Source organism: Vipera berus (assembly GCF_964194415.1).
Source record: "Vipera berus genome assembly, chromosome: 3".
NCBI lineage: Eukaryota > Metazoa > Chordata > Lepidosauria > Squamata > Viperidae > Vipera > Vipera berus.
Genome location: NC_138204.1, coordinates 37,366,735 through 37,390,331, shown reverse-complemented (window position 1 = coordinate 37,390,331; position 23,597 = coordinate 37,366,735). Strand labels below are relative to the sequence as shown.

The 23,597-nt window shown below is 39.6% G+C and overlaps 1 protein-coding gene across 1 annotated transcript; it reads right to left on the bottom strand.

The window, feature by feature from the left end:
* Nucleotides 1-1,020: 1,020 nt before the first annotated feature.
* AMPD1 (adenosine monophosphate deaminase 1) lies at nucleotides 1,021-22,419 on the bottom strand. The gene is made up of 15 exons (XM_081324742.1): nucleotides 22,287-22,419; nucleotides 17,210-17,384; nucleotides 13,014-13,179; nucleotides 11,531-11,696; nucleotides 9,967-10,186; nucleotides 8,856-8,985; nucleotides 8,065-8,259; nucleotides 7,807-7,938; nucleotides 7,543-7,706; nucleotides 3,561-3,687; nucleotides 3,130-3,293; nucleotides 2,558-2,678; nucleotides 2,007-2,180; nucleotides 1,783-1,893; nucleotides 1,021-1,343 (listed from the first exon to the last, which is right to left on the bottom strand). The coding sequence occupies exons 1-15, from the start codon at nucleotides 22,306-22,308 to the stop codon at nucleotides 1,185-1,187; spliced, it is 2,226 nt and encodes a 741-aa protein (XP_081180868.1). The 5' UTR covers nucleotides 22,309-22,419; the 3' UTR covers nucleotides 1,021-1,184.
* Between the last annotated feature and the right edge of the window lie 1,178 nt (nucleotides 22,420-23,597).

The following is a 23,597-nucleotide window of genomic DNA, read 5'->3' as shown; positions in this document are numbered from 1 at the left end:
AGGCAGCTGAACAAAAGAAAGATCTGTCTGATTAGAGCTGGAAGTTGCACAATCTTCCTTCTGGGAAATCTTGAATTCAAGTCCTGCCTTAGACACAAGCCAGCTAGGTCTTGGGCCAGTCACTCTCCATCCTAGAAAGGGGGCAACGGGAAACTTCTGGGGAAAAAACCTTGCCGAGAAAATTGCAATCCAGGAGTCAATAATTATTGAAAGGCACAAAAAACAAAAAGAGGCAAGAGGAGGGGAGGAATGAAAACTGCTTGTGGGGAGAGATTGAATTGCTTGAGTCCATTATAATTTCTGCACAAGGGTGTAGCAGACTGGAATCACGAACAGGCACAATCCTGGGGGAGACAGAGGCAGAATCCACTTGTTGACATTATTGCACCAAATCTTGAAGGATTGTCACTTTTTGCAAGATGTATCCCCATTTGCTCTAATATTTGTGGGATTAGTGACCTTGAGATTTTAGTGATTGAAATAAAATTTTAGTTCAATTTGGGATTTTCTTGCATTCAGTTTGGTAGGGTTAGGAGCACAATGTACCATCAGTTACTCTCTGACTTTCATGGTGCTCACAATCTTCCAAAAACACGATAGTGATCCATTTAAAATAAAGGCATGGGATACCTTGATGCTGTTTTGGAGGGCCTTAAAACCTGACTATTTTCCCAGACCTTGGGCTAGGGTGATTTGGAGCCCCTTGCTGGATATTGAAGTACTGTATGTGTTCTGTTTGGTCTGCCAGATTCACCATCTTGTTTTCCCTCTTTTCTAGTGTGCTTGTTATAAACAAGTGTGTTATTGTTCTTGTTATATTATTTTTATTCTGTTAATTGTCTTGTGAGCTGCCCAGAGTTATTTGGCACTAAATAAAATTAAATCAATCCATACTTCAGTATAATGGTTTAACAAAATGTTTGAACTCAGTTGTAATAGGATTTTTCATCCAGGATGTTGGAAAAAACTGATGTTTGTAGAACAAATAAGTACGATAGTACAAAAAGCTTAGGAAACATTCTGTATTTCTTTTCTCTTTGGAAAATATAATGTAAGCTGAAACTATATGGTCAGGCTATCTCTCCTCCCCATAACTGAGGGGAGGAAATGCCAAATGCCAATGCTATTTTTCTGGCTCCAGTCGGCTCCATGGTTCCAACAGTTGATCTACAAGATGCTCCAATCTACTCAGGTGATTTCATCCCCTCAGCCATAAGATCAAGCTCATAGCACAATGTTTCATAGCGGTAGGCCATGCGGATCTGCGCCACGTTGGTCTTGGAGATGTTATTGCCCTGCGGCCCATCTTCATGATAGTTCTTGCCCAAAATATGGAGCTTTTCCTGTCAAAGGGATGGAATGAGTCACACATGTATTCTAATCACTTTTTCCGTAATTCCTCCAATTTAAAAAGGAGCTTCTTTTTGCTTCTCTTCCTTCTCTGTATCTTTTTTTTCCTCCCTCTGGTCAACCTTGGCATATTCTCAGGTATGCAGCAACCTCATATATTCCTTTGAGATTTTCTAGTAAGCCTCATAGAAAGTCAGTTTGGTGTAGTCATGGTTAAAGTATCTGCCTAGAAACCGGGAGACCATCTATCCTAGTCCTGCTCTAGTCTCCAAACCAGCTGAATGACCTTGGGCCAGTCACTTTCTCTCAGCCCTAGGAAGGAGGCAATATCAAAACACTTCTGAAAATCCCTGCCAAGAAAACAGCAGGACTTGCCCAGGCAGTGTCCAAGAATCAGACACAATTGAATGGAAGCAAAGGAAAGCATCATACCTCATGAGACAGGCCACACTGCAGGACACTGTTGCGTGCAATCTCACACATATCGCAGGTGCTCAGCTTGAAGACTTGAGCAGCAATTGCATATTCTTCCATGAGAGGCTCCTGAGAAATAAAAAAGTGCTAAAAGGCAAATGCCAAAAATGCAGCCATCTTTCTTGCCTGCTTCCCATCTATTTTTATAAACAAATATCCATGGAAAGGAACTGGCTTCCTACCTTGGTGTAGTGGAATTGCATGGGATCATCAGTGGAGAGAGATACCATGAGTCCCTTCTGGTGGAAATCAAGGAGTGGGTTTTTGGCATACTCTAAGAAGAGACTGTTGTTACTAAGTGGGGACATGGCAATTGGGATTTGGGCTAAGAAGTAGAGATACTGCAGCACAGGAGACTGGGGGGAAAAGACAGTAGAATTGAGTTAGTACAGTCATGAAGCAAGATCTCTAATTTCTTGCCTGAGAGGATAGTAGACTTCAGGTTTGTTCCCAAAAAAAGTTGAATAATATTGTTTCTTATGTTATTCATTACTTGTTAAGAACTTGGAAACAGAATTCCAATCATTTCAGTTATATTCCATCTTAGAAATCTATGATGGGATCTGAATTCTAGAAAAAAATAATCTTAAGGCTTTAAGGAAGCCAGCTGGGCCATGTTTTCAAACTGAAGATACAATGAGCTTTTGGTGTATTACTACTATGCAAGAAAATCATATAAGTATCCAAAAAGGTGTATTATATCTGTGTTCCTCTTTTGAATGGTGCAACTCACCTTCATCAGGTTCAAGCCATGAGAAATATTATCTGCAGTCATGAAGGCAGCCAGTAGGTGGGTAAGAGAACCCGCTTCTCCACAGTGAGGACGGAACAGGAAGGTGTTCATACCACGCTTCCTGGAAATAATAAGGCAGCCTTTATGTATACTGTACATCTTGGGTTAATTAGGATTGAAGGATATGTCCACAGAGGGATCCAGCTAACTTATTGAATACTATCATACACATGCACACCAGAGACACACTCATTTCCCTTCTATTTCAAAGGTATATTGAGAAGAGAGCAGAATGCAATTGGACATCTAAATTTCAGGGGTAATTCAACAGTCTTAACCTTATCGAAATTTATTTGTTCTTCTGTAGTGAATTTGAAATGAAGACTCTTAAAAGCTAGATTTGATGAAGAGATTTGATGCAAATGCGTTCTTGAAATACATACACTTAGTGGATGGTTATCAAAACCATCAAAGATAAGAATATTGCTTTATTAAAGAGTTAGTAAAGGGAATTTGAGTATCAAAGCATAGTATCAAAGCATAATCCTTTGCAAGCTTAAGCCAGAACTCACCGTCGAAGATGATTCAGCACAAGGATGTTGGCATACATATAATACAAATAATATGTATAGGATGGATTCTTTTCATGGTTCCACTCCTCAGGCTTGGGACTCTTGGTAGAAAACATGTGCCCACTATGTTTGGACTCATCATCTACACTATCAAAACCAGTAACCTGCAAATAATAAGAAAACAGTGTACATGATGATAAAATCTCACAGTGGTGTAATATCTTATTTCTTGTTATTCTTAGGGTCGAGACCCCCAATTCACTGAGTTGTTAACTTTCTCTAGCTAAGGACATGCTGCCTTAGATCCATACTTTTGATATAGCACTATCCCTGGTCTCTGGCATGCAGTTTTAAAGAGCATGCTCAGTTTCCAACAATGGAATTAGGACCACATTCTTCGTCCTGGGCTTTCCGTAGCAGGAAGTACTCACATAACGAAGGAAAACACTCAGTTCCTTATTGTCCTGAGGATTGATGGTTGCTTGAAACACAGGCAGGAAAATGTTCTCCAGCATCTTCCCAAAGTGCGGTAGAAAGTTCTTTGCCCTAAAGACATCACTGAGGGAAGAGATAGGAAAGAGAATCAGTTCAACTCAGTTCCTATAGCACAACAGAAGCGAATGGGCTGAAAGACAGCTTACAGTGAGGATGTAAAACCTGCTGCCTCACAAAAGTCTTGGCTGTATCCCTGCCCCCACAAGCTTCTCCAAAAGTCATTGTTTTTATTACAGATTGTGTTTAGATCCCACCAGATTCAACATAGATTATACTCAGCAGTTTACAATAAAAACAAAAACAAATAGTAAACACAAGCAATATAAAAATGGTAAGCATCGTGTCACAGTGACCGTTCATTCCTTAATGGTTCCCCAGAATGGATTGGTGTCACAGTGGTGAAGGTTGTGAGAGTTGGGTTATGGGGATTTAGGTTTAGTTTTCAGAGGGAGGTTAGATTATGGGATATGGTTGTTTGAACACTTCAGATTCTCTATTTTTTTTTCTTTTTTAAAACTGTAAAGCTGCCAGAGTCGTTCTGAAGTTAAGCAACCTCTAAATGTAATCCTCTTCCTCCTTCTTCATTGTTGTCATAATTATCATCACAATTGCCATCTACTTTGAAGATGGAGAGTTTCCCACAACATGAAGGTTGCAACATAAAAATATTGCTTGCAAATCCTAGCCTCTTTTACGTCTCCTACGTAGGTGACTGTTAAAAGATATTGGTAATAGCCCTAGAAAACTAAAAAAAGAATGAATTAGAGTCAAGGCTATACCATGGCTACAGCCTTGGAGTTACAGTCAGGATATTTCAGCTTAGTTTCCCTTAGTTATGAGAAATACATTAGGAGCTAGAGTTTCTTAGGCATCCTGAGAATAGCAATAACCAGTGAGCAGCTGTCAGATTTCACATAAGGCTGAGCAGTAAATCTTTGCTCTCCAGGCACTGGAGCCCTTTTTCAGAAATTGATTTACTTGGTACAAGTCTTTCAGATCTGATCCTTCTTGATTAGTCTTGTTATTTCAAACAAGAATAAAGCCATACATACACATATTTCCCCTTGGTATAAATGAAAACCAAAAACTTTATATAAATGTGCCAAAGTTTAAATTTTATTTTTTTCCTCCTGCTCTTCTAAGTCAACAGATAACTTGACTGACCTACTAAAGGCCATGAAAAATTCCTCATATATAACAGTTCTGTCTCACCAGCTTCATTCCTTATACCATCTAGCAAGAACATGAAGAAGGGTTATCATTAAGCCCACAGAAAGGGTGAGCAGAAAAGACAGCAGAATTAAACCCAGGAGAAATCAGACAAGAACAGCTATCTTAACAATCAGAAGGCAATCAACTAGTTGAAGTGGCTTCAGTTCTAGGTGATGTTAGCTGCACTGCCTGAAGTTTGTGAGAAGCTTCAGCTATGTTCGAGCCAGCTAAGAAGTCTGACATAGTCCTTATTTGACTGAGGAATCAGTTAATCCATGTTTCATTACATTTCAGTGGTGGCTCAAGAAAATTTGCTGGTAGAAAAAGAGAAGAAAAATCTGAGTCTTTTGTCATGGAATTGACCTTTGTCAGATAATATATTACAGGAGGGTAGATCATAAAAGTTAGTCGATAACCAGTCTTTTTTGCAGCAAGTTATTATCTTAAAATTTCCCATAATATTACAAGTTCTGGCCTGGCCTGTTCTTGTACCTTACGTTCCTATGAAAACTAGCTGCCCTTCATCTATATATTCTTATCCTGTTTCTTACAGTGTTTCCTGACTGATGCTCCTAGTGCTATTAATCAAAGACATAGTAAAGATGTGCAATGGGTGCCTCTTTAATAGATTTTAATGTAAATGATAGGAAACAAACATGGAGGTATTTGGGAAAATGGGTTACAAATAGAAGATAATGACATCTATACTCTATGTAAAATAAATGAATATGAGCAACTGCACAGTAAAAGCCTAATTTGGAAGCACTGTTGATCCACAACAGAGTATAGCAAATTCTTATCTACTGTTATATATGTGTGTGCCTCTCTGTGTGTGTGTGTGTGTGTGTGTGTGTGTGTGTGTGTGTGTGTGTGTACAGGTAAAACTCGAAAAATTAGAATATCGTGCAAAAGTTCATTTATTTCAGTAATGCAACTTAAAAGGGGAAACTAATATATGAGATAGACTCATTACATGCAAAGCAAGATAGTTCAAGCCGTGATTTGTCATAATTGTGATGATTATGGCATGCAGCTCATGAAAACCCCAAATCCACGATCTCAGAAACTTAGAATATTACATGCAATCAATAAAACAAGGAGTGTACATAGAACAATATCGGACCTCTGAAAAGTATAAGCATGCATATGTACTCAGTACTTGGTTTGGGCCCCTTTTGCAGCAATTACTGCCTCAATGCGGCGTGGCATGGAAGCTATCAGCCTGTGGCACTGCTGAGGTGTTATGGAAGACCAGGATGCTTCAATAGTGGCCTTCAGCTCTTCTGCATTGTTCGGTCTCATGTCTCTCATCTTTCTCTTGGCAATGCCCCATAGATTCTCTATGGGGTTCAGGTCAGGCAAGTTTGCTGGCCAATCAAGCACAGTAATCCCACGGTCACTGAACCAGGTTTTGGTGCTTTTGGCAGTGTGGGCAGGTGCCAAGTCCTGCTGGAAAATGAAGTCAGCATCCCCATAAAGCTCATCTGCGGAAGGAAGCATGAAGTGCTCCAAAATCTCCTGGTAGACGGCTGCGTTGACCCTGGACTTAATGAAGCACAGTGGACCAACACCAGCAGATGACATGGCTCCCCAAATCAACACAGACTGTGGAAACTTCACACTGGACTGCAAGCATCTTGCAGTGTGTGCCTCTCCATTCTTCCTCCAGACTCTGGGTCCTTGGTTTCCAAATGAGATGCAAAAGTTGCTCTCATCAGAAAAGACGACTTTGGACCACTGAGCAACAGACCAGGTCTGTTTTTCTTTAGCCCAGGTAAGACACTTCTGATGTAGTTTGTTGTTCAGGAGCGGCTTGACAAGAGGAATACGACATTTGAAGCCCATGTCCAGGATCCATCTGTGTGTGGTGGCTCTTGATGCACTGACTCCAGCCTCAGTCCACTCCTTGTGAAAGTCCCCAACACTTTAGAATGGCCTTTTCCTGACAATCCTCTCCAGGCTGCGGTCATCCCTGCTGCTTGTGCACCTTTTTCTTCCACACTTTTCCCTTCCACATAATTTTCTATTAATGTGCTTTGATACAGCACTTTGGGAACATCCAACGTCTTTTGCAATTACCTTTTGAGGCTTTCCCTCCTTATGGAGGGTGTCAATGATGGTTTTCTGCACAACTGTCAGGTCAGCAGTCTTCCCCATGATTGTGATTCCTACTGAACCAGATTAAGAGACCATTTAAAGGCTCAGGAACCCTTTGCAGGTGTTATGGCTTAATTAGCTGATTATAGTGGGACACTTTGAGCCTAGAATATTGCACCTTTTCACAATATTCTAATTTTCTGAGATTGTGGATTTGGCATTCTCATGAGTTGTACGCCATAATCATCACAATTATGACAAATCACAGTTTGAACTATCTTGTTTTGCATGTAATGCAATCTATCTCATATATTAGTTTCCCCTTTTAAGTTGCATTACTGAAATAAATGAACTTTTGCACAATATCCTAATTTTTCGAGTTTCACCTGTATACACACACACACACACACACACACACACACAATGTGTGTGTCCGTGTGTGTATTGCATTTTAACTTTATTTTTGGATTCTTCTAAGCTGCTTTGGAACTCAATAATGACTTGCAACTATTAAAACTTAGCTAGAATCAAAACTAACAAAAGTCCAATAGTTGGGCTCAAATTTTAATAGATCTTTTGCAAATGCTAATCTCACCCTCTTGTACTTACTAAATTCTGGGTACCTGGATCATCCATCTCATATTAGGTGAATATACACGATGTTGGGTGAACCATTTAGCTAATTTGGGCCATTCTTCTGGTGAGCATCCATAGATGGAAAGTCGTGGTTCTGCATATTGGTATTTGGCATCCTCTAAATCAGAGCCAACTTCCTGATAAATAAGAATTTAACAGATAAATTATCTGCTTCCAGTAGATTTCTTCATGCTCAAATTCAGACTCAAAAAATAGGTATATATCATACTATCTAACCTTAATGATGGTAGCAAAATACTCGCCATTGATGGCATTTTCAGTCTTTAGGTAGAGATCACGCAATTCACTGGCCCCTACTGGGTTATACTTGGCATTGAACTTATCAAAGCGTTGGAAAGTCTGGCGGCCCTGCAGCATAAAAGAATAGCCAAGTACACAAACCCGTAAATGCTGGTTTAATATTAAGAGTGATGCAGGATTTTACCATTTGCATGACTTATCCTTACTCAAGTAATAGAAATAGACAGAACTTACTGCATGCACATCAAGTGAATCCACAGTCAGATCAGAGGGGTGAAGATTGAGCTTCTCAAAGAGCTGCCTCAGCGTCAGTGTTTCATCCTTGTATTTGTATACCACCCTTTGAGCATCTGTCCGGTATGACTTCTTAATAAATCGTAATAGATGCTTTTGATTCATGCAAGCTGCAGCATGGATATGTGTATCTACCTGTTAGAGAAGCCAAAGGTCAGTTGGGAGGAAGGTGATGGTTACTGTTGGGAATCTTTCCCCCAGAACCCATCATAAAAATGATATTGGAGTAGATCAGTCTACTCTTCTCTGGGGCAACCCAATTATAAAAACTACAACCCCCAGAATTCTTAGTAAACCATAATAAGGGAGCCCTTCAATTCTGTGCATCAAAATCACACTTAGAAAACCAGTGTCTAAAAAATAGAATACGTGAAACAAATGAAAGAATTTGGCACTTAGTTTAGCACATGCTACCTTCCTTATTTTGGAAAGTCAGAAGATTTTGAAAGAGGAAGAGGCAGGAAAAAATGAATCTCGGGGAGCAGATTTTTTCATCTGTGCTTTTGCAAGCAGAAATAAGCAGCACTGTCTTTGATGGATTGCTCATTTGTTCACATGTATATATTTCCAAAACTCATGCAAGAATGTCTGAAATATGTCTGAAATAATTTCTACTAACTGATATATTTAGGTGAGAATGTAACAGTGTGAAAGTTATTGTGAGAATCTCTCCAACTTTATTTGACATTATGCTTTCTGATAAGAAGATAATATAAAGCCAAATCCCTCACCTTCCGACAATTATAGAAGTCCCGATGGGGATTGTTCTTAAGCTCCTTCAATTCTTCCATCTCATTCAACATCTCATGTACACTGAACTTGGAGGATAGGAATCGAAGTCTTCGGTGGGAATAGGTTTTACTGCAATAGTCACAAAAAGACCACATATTTGCCCATAAGTGCCCCATCAAGTAAGGAAAAAAACGTAGATGAAAGAGTAAGAAAACATTTGCCAGTATCACCACCATCTGTCAGGCATGATGGTCCCCACTATTCTAAGCTTAATAAATGAGAGCTTAATGAAGCTCACATTCAAAATTGAACAGAGATAGCTGACTCACACTTGTTACCAAGTAGGACAACTTGGCTCTTGCTTCCTGTGTCTACAGGAAAGACACTTCTATAATGCAACTGCTGCATTCAACTATAGACCTCATGTGTCAATATAGGGCAGTGACTGTGGAATTCTGTGAACTGAAGGTTATAGGTCTTAAAACTGCCAAGGTTGAGAAACACTAAACACTGATATAGGGAACTGGTGGTGGTTGGTTTACCATTACTTCTTTTAATTGCATAAAATCACTTTTGAGAGATTTTGCACTTATGCACTTAACTTTCCTAGACTCTATGTCAATGATCCATACCATAAGTCAGCATTTCTAGAGAAGACCATTTTTGTCAGAGCTTTCAGAGCCCCCTGATCATGAAAATTAACAACACAGCTTCCTGATCTTTTCAAATGGGAAACACAAGGAAACAAAGCAAATTTCTGTTGAAAACACTTTAAAACCTACTCAGACTCTCTCCTCTCTCTGATAGGCACTATGGCTTCATCTACTTTATGATACTATGTTGTGTTCGGATCGGCGACATTAACAGCGAGACAGATTGTTATTACATTGTTTATTTGAGTACACGTGGAAGGAACTGAGACTGACCAGTCCGGGGTAGCTTTATATATGCCCAGCAGCTGCTGGACGCTAGCCAACCCCGACAGGGATCTCCCGCCTTACCTCAAACACCCAACCCAGTGTCCAGGAATTCCCGCCGGTATCCCGCCGGAAGGTTAAGACCTGCTTTTCTCCAGCTCAGAGTCACCAGTTCCGGCTTTAAGAGACTTACACAGGCCCCTTTGCTATAAGGGCAAGCAGGAAGGTCATGTCATCAATAAAGACCTCCAGGTTAGGGTAGGATAAGTCCATGGGCTCCCTCCTGGCAGCGGCTTCTTTGTCAGCATAGACATATACCACCCCTTCTTTCATTTCTGTATGGTAGTTCAGATTCTCAGGAAGATTGTCAGATTGCCAAAGATCTGCACTATTCTTCACTGGTGAAGTGAACACTAAAGTCAAGCAAAGAAACACACAAGTGAAGATAAGGAAAGATACAGGAAAGGTACAGGACCTATGCCATCCTAGATATGCAAATAAATTCTACAAATCTGTGGAATCATTAGAAAATAACTTGATATTGGGAAAAAGATTTCCCCCCTTCCCCCCGTGATGTTTTCCTTGGTTGCCAAAGGTAAGAACTTTTGCTAAGATTCTTTTGACCTTACACTCTCTGAACAAAAGACTTCTCCCTACCTTGCTCCTGCTTTTCTCTTTATTGTTTCTTGCAGAACTACCATATGACACGCTCAGTTTGTTCCTATTAAATATCTTACCACAAGAAAAAAAATTACCATATGAAACACATATTTTGATTTTTGTGTATTTGTTCCACCACATAGTTTTCATTCCCTCCCCTTTTTCACTCCCACAGATACATTGGTAAACAAATGCAGTTGGAATATGTTTGCTGAGCGTTGCAGTTGTTTTTGCGGCCTGAGCTTTTCCATACCTATATTGTGGCTATTCTAAAAAGTAAAGGGAGAAGGAAATTAAACTCTATTATTCTAGAACTTTTTACATTTTCTAGTACTGTTGGATATTCAAGGTTTTGTCAGTTTGTTTACACGAGCAATTTGTAACAGAAATTCTGCCCAAACTAAGTTTGAATTACATGCAACTGATAAGGGACATTTCAGTTCAGGAGTATACCACTTTTCTTTCATGTACTGTAGAAGAACATAGGTTCAATCCCTAATATCATCAGTATATAGAATAATAATAATAATAATAATAATAATAATAATAATAATAATAATAATAATAATAATAATAATAATAATAATAATAATAATAATCAGCATTTTCTCTTTGCATTAACCATAGACCCAGAGCTGCCTTAGCAAAAGATCACTGACTATCTGCCTACCTAAGATAGCAAAGTTAGGTATGCTTTAACAGAAGTTGCAACATACCTGCTCAGTCAAAGATGACATGAGAAGCAGACTTCTGTAACTCCCTCAAGTTCATTTCTTCCACTTTTGTACTTGATAGACTTGTCTCACAGGGCCAGGCAGAAAGCACATCTCACTTTGCCAAGACACAAAGTATCTGCATCTTTAGTGGCCAATCTTTGCACCAACAGATTTTTTACTATTTTTGATGATCAGGTTTCCTAATCACTTGGTATTTCTGCTTTGGAAAACATTTGTAGGGGAAACTGACTGGGCTCCTTCAAGAATGGCAACTCAATTTATCCTGCATGGACAGCCTACGTGGCCCTCCTTTCAAACATAGCTACATTTTCCATGTACTCCCAGCAAAGCTTGCCGATAAGAAGTTTATTCATAAGTTACCTGGCCACATCTCTTCACTGGGCTTCCATACTTCATTTTCAATGGCGCGTAAGAACTGGGAAGGAGTCTGGGGGAATCGCTGGAAAGATTTCAGCATATTCTTCTCTCGGATGCATAGGGCACGATATAGACCCTGGCAGACTAGTTCAAAGTCCTCCACAGATACCTACAATTTAACATATGTTAAAATTCCTAGTTCCAGATAGTTCATGATCATAAGAGTATAAAACACAAGAATGGCTGAAAACTACAGAAGTCTACTATGGGATTTATATGCACTGTGCTATTGTAGTAATAACAGTAAGGATGGGATAAATCCAAACTCAGTACTTGGTAAGTCTTATCATGAAGAGAGAAAGATGGAAAGAGAGATTGTGGGTGTCCCCTATTGCTTAGCAACTTGTAACTCCTTGCAAATCTTAATAGGGACAAGCTCTCTGCCAAATTTGGAGTGACCCAATGGATGGAGCATAGAAAATATGAGGTATTAAACAGAAGGAGAGTCCAACAAAGGTTTTAAGGAGGTGAATTGCTTTGCTTTTAATCTTGTAGCCTTGCTTTGCAATTATTATATTAATAATGAAAAGTGGGCAATATGTCTAGTAAATAAATACTATAGCAGCAGCTATCTTCTCCAATGATCATCATCTGAGACAGCAATTAAAGGAAATCAAAATATTTGATAAGATGCCAAAACAAGCCCTTCTAAGCATCTGTATGATTTTTCTTTTTAATTTCTTTTGATTCGCTAAATCTCTTTTATGACATATTTGTCTTGGATTCAAATTATGTCATTCATAATATAGTTGCTGCTGCTAATTAATGTAGGTAGAATTTATCATAAAAAAGCCTTATCTTTTCTTTCCCATTCCATTTCTGGATTATATTCTTTGGGATTCAGAATGTGGAATAGAGATTGGAAACAAGCAATATTTACAGACTTTTGTTATGTTATTGTACTTAACACAGAGTACAGACTCTCCATTTAGTCAAAGATGGTATAATTTCAGTTGCACTTTGAACAATTTTATAGCTATATTTTATTACTCGGGACAAAACTTTATCTCAGGATATATTTGGCCTCATATAGTAGTTCCCATGTCACAGGTTCCTAGTCTCTCCATACCATTCTGCAGCTCTCTTGCCGACTTACAGGGAGTGACATAGGATAAAGTGTTTAATGCATATTTGAAAATATGCATTTTCCCCTACATGCTTTGTGTAATCAGTAATAAGCAAGATTTCTTTTGTTGCAATAGGGGCCTATAACACTTTTCTTTTGTTTGTTTGTAATTCTTGTTAAGACAGTATAATGATCCTCTACTTGCTGTATAAGATAGTACAGTAAAATGTTACCAAGTGGAAATTAGATTTTATATAATTATAAGTCACTAACGGTACTGTCACATATGAACCAACTGAATGATGGAAAGAAATGACAAAAGAAGGCTCAGACAGGATCTGAGGATCTTTAGCTACTGACCCCTGCAGCATAATCCCCTGTGATCTGCACACGCTGAAATTTGGGTACATCTTCATACATAGCAGTAGTAGAGATGACCTCAGCTAAAGTGGACAGTTTTGTTGAACACTGCGCAACAATAGGAACAACCAACGCAATGGTTTTCAGCCGCAAAAGCCTCTTCTTCCTGGGGGCCAGTAAAAGGAATGGAACACAAGCTCAAACTCTTTTCAAATTTTGGCAGCAGTTTAGTTCAGTTGATCATATATTTTACATATATACTGCTCAAAAAAATAAAGGGAACACTTAAACAACACAATGTACTGTATTTAATAGGATGTCTTATTTTCTGTTCCCTTTATTTTTTTGAGCAGTATATATAATTCCTTGTTCTGTACATTTAAAGTATGTTCAGTTAGGAGTGGAGGGATACGAATTGATCTGTATGCAAATGCCTTTAAATGGATCTAGGACATTTGGATTTTGTTTGCATCTTCAGTCATTCTTCCTATGTATTCACTCATTCATTCATTCATTCATTCATTCATTCACTCATTCATTCATATATAAGATTTTTACACTGCCTCCGTCCAGAAGGGCTTTAAGCAATTCATAATGTTAACACTATAAAAACAATACCTAGTTAATAACTGTATTCTTATATTCTTTTGTTAGCTGCAAAGTCGTGTCCAACCCATCACGACCCTATGGACAACGTTCCTCCAGGCCTTCCTGTCCTATACCATCTTCTGGAGTCCATTTAAGCTCATGCCTACTGCTTCAGTGACTCCATCCAGCCACCTCATTCTCTGTCGTCCCCTTCTTCTATTGCCCTCATTCTTTCCCAGCATTAGGCTTTTCTCCAGTGAGTCCTTCCTTCTCATTAGGTGGCCAAAGTATTTGAGTTTTAGCTTCAGGATCTGGCCTTCTAAAGAGCAGTCAGGGTTGATTTCCTCTAGGACTGACCGGTTTGATTGTCTTGTAGTCCAAGGGATTCGCAGGAGTCTTCTCCAACACCATAGTTCAAAGGCCTCAATTCTTTGGCGCTCAGCCTTTTTTATGGTCCAGCTTTCACTGCCATACATTGCAACTGGGAAGACCATAGCCTTGACTGTACACACTTTTGTTGACAGGGTGATGTCTCTGCTTTTTAGTGTGCTGTCTAGATTTGCCATGGCTTTCCTCCCGAGGAGCAAGCGTCTTTTAATTTCTTGGCTACAGTCCCCATCTGCAGTGATCTTGGAGCCCAGGAAAATAAAATCTGTCAATACCTCCATTTCTTCCCAATCTATTTGCCAGGAATTGAGAGGGCCGGATGCCATGATCTTGGTTTTCTTAATGTTAAGTTTCAGCCCACGTTTTGCACTCTCCTTCACCCACAACAAGAGGCTTTTTAGTTCTTCTTCACTTTCTGCTATTAGAGTGGTATCATCTGCATATCTTAGGTTGTTGATGTTTCTTCCGGCAATCTTAATTACAACTTTTGATTCATCTAGCCCTGCCTTTTTCATGATGTGCTCTGCATATAAGTTAAATAGGCAAGGCGACAGTATACAGCCTTGCCGGACTCCTTTCCCAATTTTGAACCAATCAGTGGTTCTGTGTCCAGTTCTCACTGTTGCTTCTTGGCCCGCATATAGATTTCTCAAGAGACAAATAAGATGGTCTGGTATGCCCATCTCTTTAAGGACTTGCCACAGTTTGTTATGATCCACACAATCAAATGCTTTAGCATAGTCAATGAAGCAGAAGTAGATGTTTTTCTGGAACTCTCTAGCTTTCTCCATGATCCAGAGTACGTTGGCAATTTGATCTCTAGATCCTCTGCCTCTTCGAAATCCTGCCTGTACTTCTGGTAGTTCTCGATCCACATACTGCTGGAGTCTAGCTTGTAGGATTTTAAGCATAACTTTACTAGCGTGAGAAATGAGTGCAATGGTGCGATAGTTTGAACATTCTTTGGCACTGCCTTTCTTTGGAATTGGAATGTAAATTGATCTTTTCCAATCCTGTGGCCACTGCTGAGTTTTCCAAATTTGCTGGCAAATTGAGTGTAGCTCTTTTACTGCATCGTCTTTTAAGATTTTGAATAGCTCAGCTAGAATACTGTCACCTCCACTAGCTTTGTTGTTGCTCAGCTTTTCTAAGGCCCACTTCACTTCACATTCTAGGATGTCTGGCTCGAGGTCAGTGACCACCTCATTGTGATTATCAGGGACGTTAAGCTCATTCTTGTATAGTTCTTCTGTGTAATTTTGCCACCTCTTCTTAATCTCTTCTGCCTCTGTTAGGTCCCTGCCATTTTGGTCCTTTATCATGCCCATTTTTGCATGAAACATTCCCTTCATCTCTCCAATATTCTTGAAAAGATCTCTGGTCCTCCCTATTCTATTGTTTTCTTCTATTTCTTTGCACTGTTCATTTAAGAAGGCATTCTTATCTCTTCTAGCTATTCTCTGGAATTCTGCATTCAATTGGGCGTATCTTTCTTTTTCTCCCTTGCACTTTGGTTCCCTCCTTTCCTCAGCTTTTTGCAAAGCTTCCTCAGATAGCCATTTTGCTTTCTTGTATTTCTTTTTCTTTGGGATGGTTTTGGTTGCTACCTGTTGTACAATGTTGCGAACCTCTGCCCATAGTTCTTCAGGCCCTCTATCTATCAGATCTAATTCCTTAAATCTCTTTGTCACCTCTACTGTATATTCAACAGGGATATGATTTAATTCATACCTGAGTGGCCTTATATTCCTAGACCTACTGAAAACAGTCCAATTTTTCAAGAACTAGGTGTTCCAGAAAAGCCAGATCTTAATAAATCTCTGAAAGGCCATGAGAATAAAACTAACCTTACCTCTGAAGGCAGACTGTTGTAGAGAATCTAGTGGATATATATAAATGACTATCTAAGCATATTGATAATACCTCACCTTGAATCTCTCTAGCAAATTCAGATGAGAGAGAGGGCCAAGCTCTGGGGCACCTGTAAATAGAGTTCCAAGCACTTGACTTCTCCCCCGATTAATCAAGAAGGAAATAGAAACACTAAAGAATGCTGTCCCCTTCTTCTAACTCATGCAGGCAGTTCATAAAGTTACTGTGATTTAGAGTACTGAAGGGTGCTGAATGGCCCAACCAGTTGAAAATGATCATGTTCCTTCTTTCCAAATCCCTTCAGAAATCCTTAGTAAGAGTAACAAATACAGTTTCCATCCCATATCCATACTAACTTAACCATCTTAGATTTTGAAAGCCTTTACTTTTCAAAGTCAACCACACTGAAACAGTGGCGTAGCGTGGGTTGTCAGCACCCGGGGCAAGGCAAGTAATTTGCGCCCCCTAACCCGTGGATTTTAGCACTCGAGTCTCTTCCACTAGATTAGTTAAAGAAACCCTTACCCCCTAAGCACATGTATTGTTTGTTATGAAAATACTGATGTAATTAAAGTAAAATGCATCTAATGCGCCCCCCCCAGATGTTGCGCCCGGTGTGGCCGGCCCCCCCTGCACCCCCCACGCTACGCCACTGCACTGAAATATCCTCCATTTAGTATATTAGACTACACATTTTGATCTGAAGGCTGCTCTGTCACATTTGCATTAGTGACAGCATATAGTGTCCCATACTTATAAACCCTCCTAGTCTTGAAAGTCTTTTCCAAGCAAGAATCCACTTCACTTATCAGATTATGTAAGTGTATCTATAGGACATGTTTAGTTATATGGGTAACATAAATCCCACATAATTCCTTCTTCAGCCACATCTTATGACAGGTGATTTCCAATCTTTCTGGACCGGTGAAATATTTGGAATGGTGAGCATGTGTTGCTGAATTTCCCTATTATAAAATGGCTACCGTGAAGAGATAGATGGATTGTTATTTGCCATTTTGCTTAGCATCCCATTCTTAGCATCCCATTGGCAGGATACTCTAATATATCTCTGTTTTCCTTTGTTCCTTTTCTTAGTTAGATGTCCACCCTTTCAAAAAAAGCTCTGCCTCTCATTTTTCTTTCGAAAAATTGCACATGGGTTTTATGTGGAATTAAATATAAAGTTGCTATAGTTTCGTGTCAGCTTCTTTCTTTAAATAATTAGGTGGGCCTGAAAGAATGATAGGTATGAAGAAAGGTGGCTGTAGGCTGGCACAGGCATCATAGCAGAGACCTTAGTCTTACAATGTTACTTATCCAAACTTTCAGGACATCTGCTCAATTCTCACTGTTTATCAGAAGCACTTGTGTTCTCCTCTTTGATCATGTGGTCTTGCATTTCATGATGTGAGATGGGACAGACATCTGTCACATCAAAAGGAGACAGTTCATGCCGTTCTCCTTCATCCTTCACCTCTGAGGCAAAGACCATCTCTGCAAAGGAGCGCGTGTCATCGTCTGTTTCTGTGGGGAAAAGGCAATAGATCAGTAAGTCATCGTAATCTACCAGATCCAACAGAAAGGTGGATATTTACTTTGTGTATATCCTGAGAAGAGATGAGTCTCTCAAGTTATAGTGCTAAGAAAAAAGTATGGAAGTACTGGCCCATCTGGAAAAATTATATTGGCTATAAGGAGAACACAGCAAAAGAAGGCTGTAATAATCTGTGGAATACTTTTGACAGGCAGGAGTAGAGAAAGTCTTAGCTAGGACAACAGTCAGAGAAAAGACAACTCAGCCCACACCTACTACAAAGCCCATGTTGCTAGTATTACAGAGTCCATGTTGCTTGGCCCTCACACTAAAGAAATGGGTGTATGGAAAGCATTTCTTAGTTCCTCAGAAGTAAAGACAAAGAGGGAGAGATGTATTTTCAGACTTGCAAGATTCTGTTAATATAACCTAGTAGATTTGAACAGTCACTAAATATAGCAGTTGTTAAGTGGGGTTTACCTGTACATAAAGCACACAAAGAAAAGTTGCATCTGTCTTTTATTGATTATAGTTGATGAGATGGAGTGATATGGGAGCAGATGGAGAGAAAATTGCTGAAACAGAGAGTGATTAAGAACTAAAAACAAAAGGGAATTAAAAGATCAAAATGCAAAAATTGAAATAATTCCAACAGTGCCATCTGCTGGCTGTGTAGGGTAGATTCATGGTGACTGGTGTCCTTTGGGGGAAATAAACCACTCTTAGAGGAGATAAATAAAATCAACCTTATTTTTTAAAAAACAAAACATACTGTAACTTTTCCTTTTTTCTTTTTTAACTTTAAGGTTAAAATGCAAATATTCAGCACAGAAGATAAATTATAGAATTTCCTGCATTATTTATTTATTTGTATCCCTTTATTATTTTTACAAATAACTCAAGATGACAAACATATACAACACACCTTCCTCCTTCTATTTTCCCCACAACAACAACCCTGTGAGGTGAGTTGGGCTGAGAGAGGGTGACTGGCCTAAAGTGACCCAGCTGGCTTTCATAGCTCAGCAGGTCTCCCTGTTTCTAACATGGAACCACTTATGTCAGTTGGCAAATTAGTCAAAAAAGAAACATCTACAAGAAAATATATTGTTTTTCAACCTTGGCAATTTAAGATATATGGATTCAATTCTCAGAAGTCCCCAGCCAACATGGTAGGGAACAAATTACTATACAGGTAGTCTTCAATTTTCAACCTATACTTAAATGGCCATTTGTAGTTATGACAGCCTCAAAAAAGGTGTTTAATTGCCCATAAAGCACTTCCAGTTCATACCACCATGACCTCATGATCATATGACTGCATTTTAGGTCCTTGGCAGCCTATTCATACTTACATTCAGTTGTCAAGCACCCCACAATCATGCAATTACCATTCGCAATCTTTACTGCCAGCTTTCCCAGAAGAAAAAGTGATTTCAGGACCTACCAGCATGCACAAAGCAGCCATGGCCCCAGACATCTTTGGCCATGAGCAGGAGTCCGTAGCCAGTTCCAGAATCCAGTAGCATACAATTTCTTTTTCTGTTTTTCTGCAGCTTCTGAAAGGCATGCCCAGCCAAGGTGTGGCCTTCTACAGAGACTGTTCTGCAAATGGTGCATTTCTTACAATCTTAAAATGGAGACTCCTAAAGGGCTGAGCCTGTGTGTGACTGGGTGGCTGGGTAGGAAGCACACTGAAAGTGTCCAGGCCAGCAGCAACTTTGTGCATGCTGGTAGACCCTGGAGCTAGCCGAGAGCTCCCATTTGTGACAGGTGGGGACAGGCTGATACCTTCTGGCCTGCAGCATGTTTCCATGTGCCAGTGAGCCCTGGACCTCTCCCTGAGGCGCCCCCATGCTTCACTTAACAACTGCAATTGGGTGAGCCAGGAATCATTGATTGCAGTCATTGAGCTAAGTGATTGTGTGATTTCCACTTAAATACTGAGATTGTGGACCCAATTGTCTCATAGGCTGAGGATTGCCTGTATGTTCTAAAGGAAAAGTGTATCTTCATAAATATAGCCTGAGATCTGATTGAAGGCTGACACTAAATAACTCCATTCCATATCTTGCACAAATACATAAAAAATTAGTTTTAGCAAAGCACATCACATCAAACTGAAATAAAGTACTTAATGCAAATTCCTGATTGTACATTTTTCCTATGACTATGAAAATAGACATTCCCTGAAACAATTGTTCTGTTCCACTTACCTGGATTTCTCCAGTTTTTTGAAACTGCAATCCATTAATCAGAGGTTGATGAAATGGGGAAAGGGGGGCGGAACAACAATTGTTTTTACAGGCCTTTCTCCTTGGGCTTCTGCCAAATTCTACCAGCATAGGGAAGGGCTGAAGTTCCTGAACTGTATACATTCACAAAGCCATTTGTCATGCAATGGGACATGTACAGTATTGTAGTCTGTGCTCTGCATTCACAACACATACGAACGATTACAAATGTATTGCACAACAATAAACTATGACTAATATTACCATTTTTACAGTAGAGGTGAAATAATAATCAGATGAGTATCTGATCTGTCGATAGGAATTGAAAGAAGCAAGTATGTGATAAAGCTTTGGCAATAAATGGGCAGATGGAATAAACAAGATAAGCATAAAATGTCATGATGATTAAAGAGGCATGCTGGAGATGAGGTTAGTGACAGCTGTGTGCAATGCTAGTGACACTGTATATTGGGAATGGGCTAGAAAGAATGAAGCCCTCTCTACTTGAGGACACAGAATAGAAGATGGTAAGATGGATAGTCCTGTTCTGGATTTTTACTTCCTTCTTAGGGGCATTCTTTCTATGTAGAGTTACCAGCTAATTATATGGAGAGTTGAAACAGAGGAGAAATGTATTGGTATGGGGGAAGACTCACTAACGTTTTAACTTCCTTGCCATCCATGTAAAAAATTACAGCAAAAAATTTGCAGAAAATACCTAGATCTACATGTGTATGTAATTATTTTTTCTACCATCAAACAACTGATTTTTCAATAGCAATTTTTTCCTACCAACCTTTATGTTTAATAACATGATCACAATAACATAGAATTGCCCACAATGCAGTTTTTAAATTTTACAACAGAAACATATGATGAATCATGTGATCAACAGACTGCATGATCGTAGATTTAAAGGGTCTGAAGAACTGAAGGTAATAGCTGGAATCAGGAAATAAATAATGTAAATGAAAGCTATTGATACTATTAACAGATGAGAAAAATAAAGAAGTAGAGAATTTACAAGGTCACAATCCACAAAAGTTTGAATGACTACTGTTGTGAAAAATGTCCCTAAACCCCACAAACAAACAAAACAATAAAAAAGTCAAACCAATTATTTTAAGCCTTTGCCTGCCAGACTGAAAACATGAGGACAAAAAGAAATCCTCCTTTGTTTGGATATCTGGTAACCCTATTTTGTTGTTGCCACAGCCACATTCTACAAAAACAGAAGCCCTCTTTTTCCTAGCAGCACCAAATCCTTGCATACAGAGATGTTGAACAAAGTGACTCATATTCAGCTCTATACCCAGCAGTAACCAGGTATCCAAACAGTTTTCTTACCAGGGTAGATTGTGCCAATGATGCAATTGAAAAAAGTGATTTATGACCTATCCTCAAACTTTTGGCATATATTTATGATCATTGCAGCATCTTGAATCCATTTGCAACCTTCTCTGCCAGCTTCTGACAAGCAAAGTCAATGGGGGAAGCTGGGTTTGCTTAATAAAGATGTGATTCATTTAACAACCATGGCAAAAAGGTTGTAAAATTGAGTTTGATTCACTTAAAAACTTTATTGCTTAGCAATGGAACTTCCAATCCCAATTGTGGTTGCATGTCAAGGACTACTATATTTCTGAGATTGACTTCTTGGCAATATTCATGTTTCTTCACTAAGTTGCAGATGTTTCATTCTCACGTGTACAATTGTAATTTTCAATAGACAAATGTCCGAAAAGCTGTGGCTTAAGCTTTTTGCATATCACTTTTTATGAACTGTTCAACAGAGAGAAAGAACATTAACAAAGGGAATGAAGGCAAATAAACGTGTCCCAGGATAGTGTTGTAGGATCCAACCTGGGTTGGTCACCAGGACCAATGGTTTAGTCTTCTAAGCTTTCAGACTTTAATGTTGGACCCCAACCAACACAGTCTGGTGAGAGGGAAATTCCCTGAGGATGGGCTCTAGCATGAATCCAAAAGCTAGGAAGACTAAACCTTTGGTCTTGATGACCAACCCAGATTGGATCCTGCATTTACAAAGTATTGGGGGACACCATGGACTCCACACGAGAAATGTAAATGTTTCTCAAAGACTCGGTATGGGCAAGTATAAATCTGAGAATCACATCACCAACAGCACTTTCCACACATTCTTCCAATATAAACAAATCAGTTACAGCAAATAAAGGTATCTTTATTATCTCTCTCTCTCTCTCTCTCTGTTCCCCCTGCCCCTCTTTTTCTTAGTTTCCTAGCTGCATTGAGTTCCAGGTTCATAAGTTTCCGAGTAAACTCCTGTAATTCTAGTTGGCATCGGTTGGCACATTTAATTTGCCTTCAGCTTACTGTCTTACCCACTACCTAACCAGTTTCTGCTCAGGGATGGGAGTGGAGTGGGTTTTACTGAACTGAGTTCACAATCACTTCCATTTATTTTCGTATCTTTGTTATAATAACAACTACTTGCTTCCCATTCTATCAAATGACTCATTTGGGGAAAATTAAAAGACTTATCAACTCCTTATTCAAGTTCTTTTTACCCCGGTACAGTACTAAGTAAAAAAAAGAGGTAAAAAATAGCTAATGGCTATAGCAACCTAGCTATACTGAGATCAAGTCTATCTACCAACCTGCTGGGTATAGACCTACCTGGAACTTTCACCTTTGGCATTTTCCTACCACCTCAGTAAAGTTTTCAGGAACTGACTTTGAAATAGGCAAGTGGAAGAGTGAAGATTCACAGCCAGCCAACATTCATTTTATTATTTATCTGTGCTCTTGTAACCCAACTCCTCTTCTCTAAAAGGAATGAACAAGTAAGCAACAGACTATTTAAAGCTGCAATCAGACTAACTTTTTGCTCCAGCCAATGATACCGCAGACTTATTTGGGGTTAATTGAAACATACTTTGAAACCATCACAAATGAAATACTATGGGCAGCATCCTATGTAGAGCTCTGACTGGCATCAATGGGCACTTGTCTCCTTGAACAACATTTAGCGCTCTCTCTCTCTCTCTCTCTCTCTCTCTCTCTCTCTCTCTCTCTCTCTCTCTCTCTCTCTCTCTCTCTCCTCTCCCTCTCCCTCTCCCTCTCCCTCTCCCTCTCCCTCTCCCTCTCTCTCTCTTTTTAAGATGAGTGTAGTAATCTGAACATGTGCCTCACTGCCTTGGCTATGTACCCCATTTAGCAATTTTTGAACTAAAATAATAAGATGATATTATAAACCAACCAACCCACATATATATGTTCTATAAATGCATAATATAATATTAAAAAGCTAAAGGTTCCCCCGCACATGTGTGCTAGTTGTTTCTGACTCTAGGGGCCGGTGCTCATCTCCGTTTCAAAGCCAAAGAGCCAGCGCTTTTCCGAGGACGTCTCCGTGGTCATGTGGCCAGCATGACTAGACGCCAAAAGCGCATGGAGCGCTGTTATCTTCCCACTGAAGTGGTCCCTATTTTATATTATATTATGATTTTATAGACATTGCAGATGAGGGAATTGAAGGGGAACTCATCAAATTTGCAGATGACATCAAACTGGCAGGAGTAGCCAATACCCCAGAAGACAAACTCGGGATCCAAAAAGATTTTGAGAAATTTGAACAATGGGCCCTATCCAACAAAATGGACGTCTGCAACGTCTCAGGGGGTTAGGAGTGGGAGGCACAGTTCTCCAGTGGTTCTCCTACCTTCTGGGACGCTCGCAGTCGGTGTTGGCAGGGGGGCCGAGATCGACCTTGAGACCTCTCATTTGTGGAGTTCCTCAGGGATCGGTTCTCTCGCCTCTCCTGTTCAACATCTACATGAAGCCGCTGGGTGAGATCATTCGTGGTTTTGGAGTTGGGTATCATCAATATGCTGATGATACCCAGCTTTTTATTTCGACCCCAAACCACCCCAGTGATGCCCTCGACGTGATGTCCCGTTGCCTGGAGGCGGTCAGTGTCTGGATGGG

What these genes read in the sequence shown, in the direction of transcription:
- AMPD1 (XM_081324742.1), bottom strand. Translation starts at nt 22,308, where the DNA reads ATGCCAAAGGTGAAAGTTCCAG. An exon ending in CTTATAGCAAAGGGGCCTGT is followed by an intron (nt 8,986 to 9,966) that starts GTAAGTCTCTTA and finishes TGACTATTGCAG; the next exon opens with TAAAACCTATTCCCACCGAA. An exon ending in AGTGTGGCCTGTCTCATGAG is followed by an intron (nt 1,344 to 1,782) that starts GTATGATGCTTT and finishes TCCCTTTGACAG; the next exon opens with GAAAAGCTCCATATTTTGGG.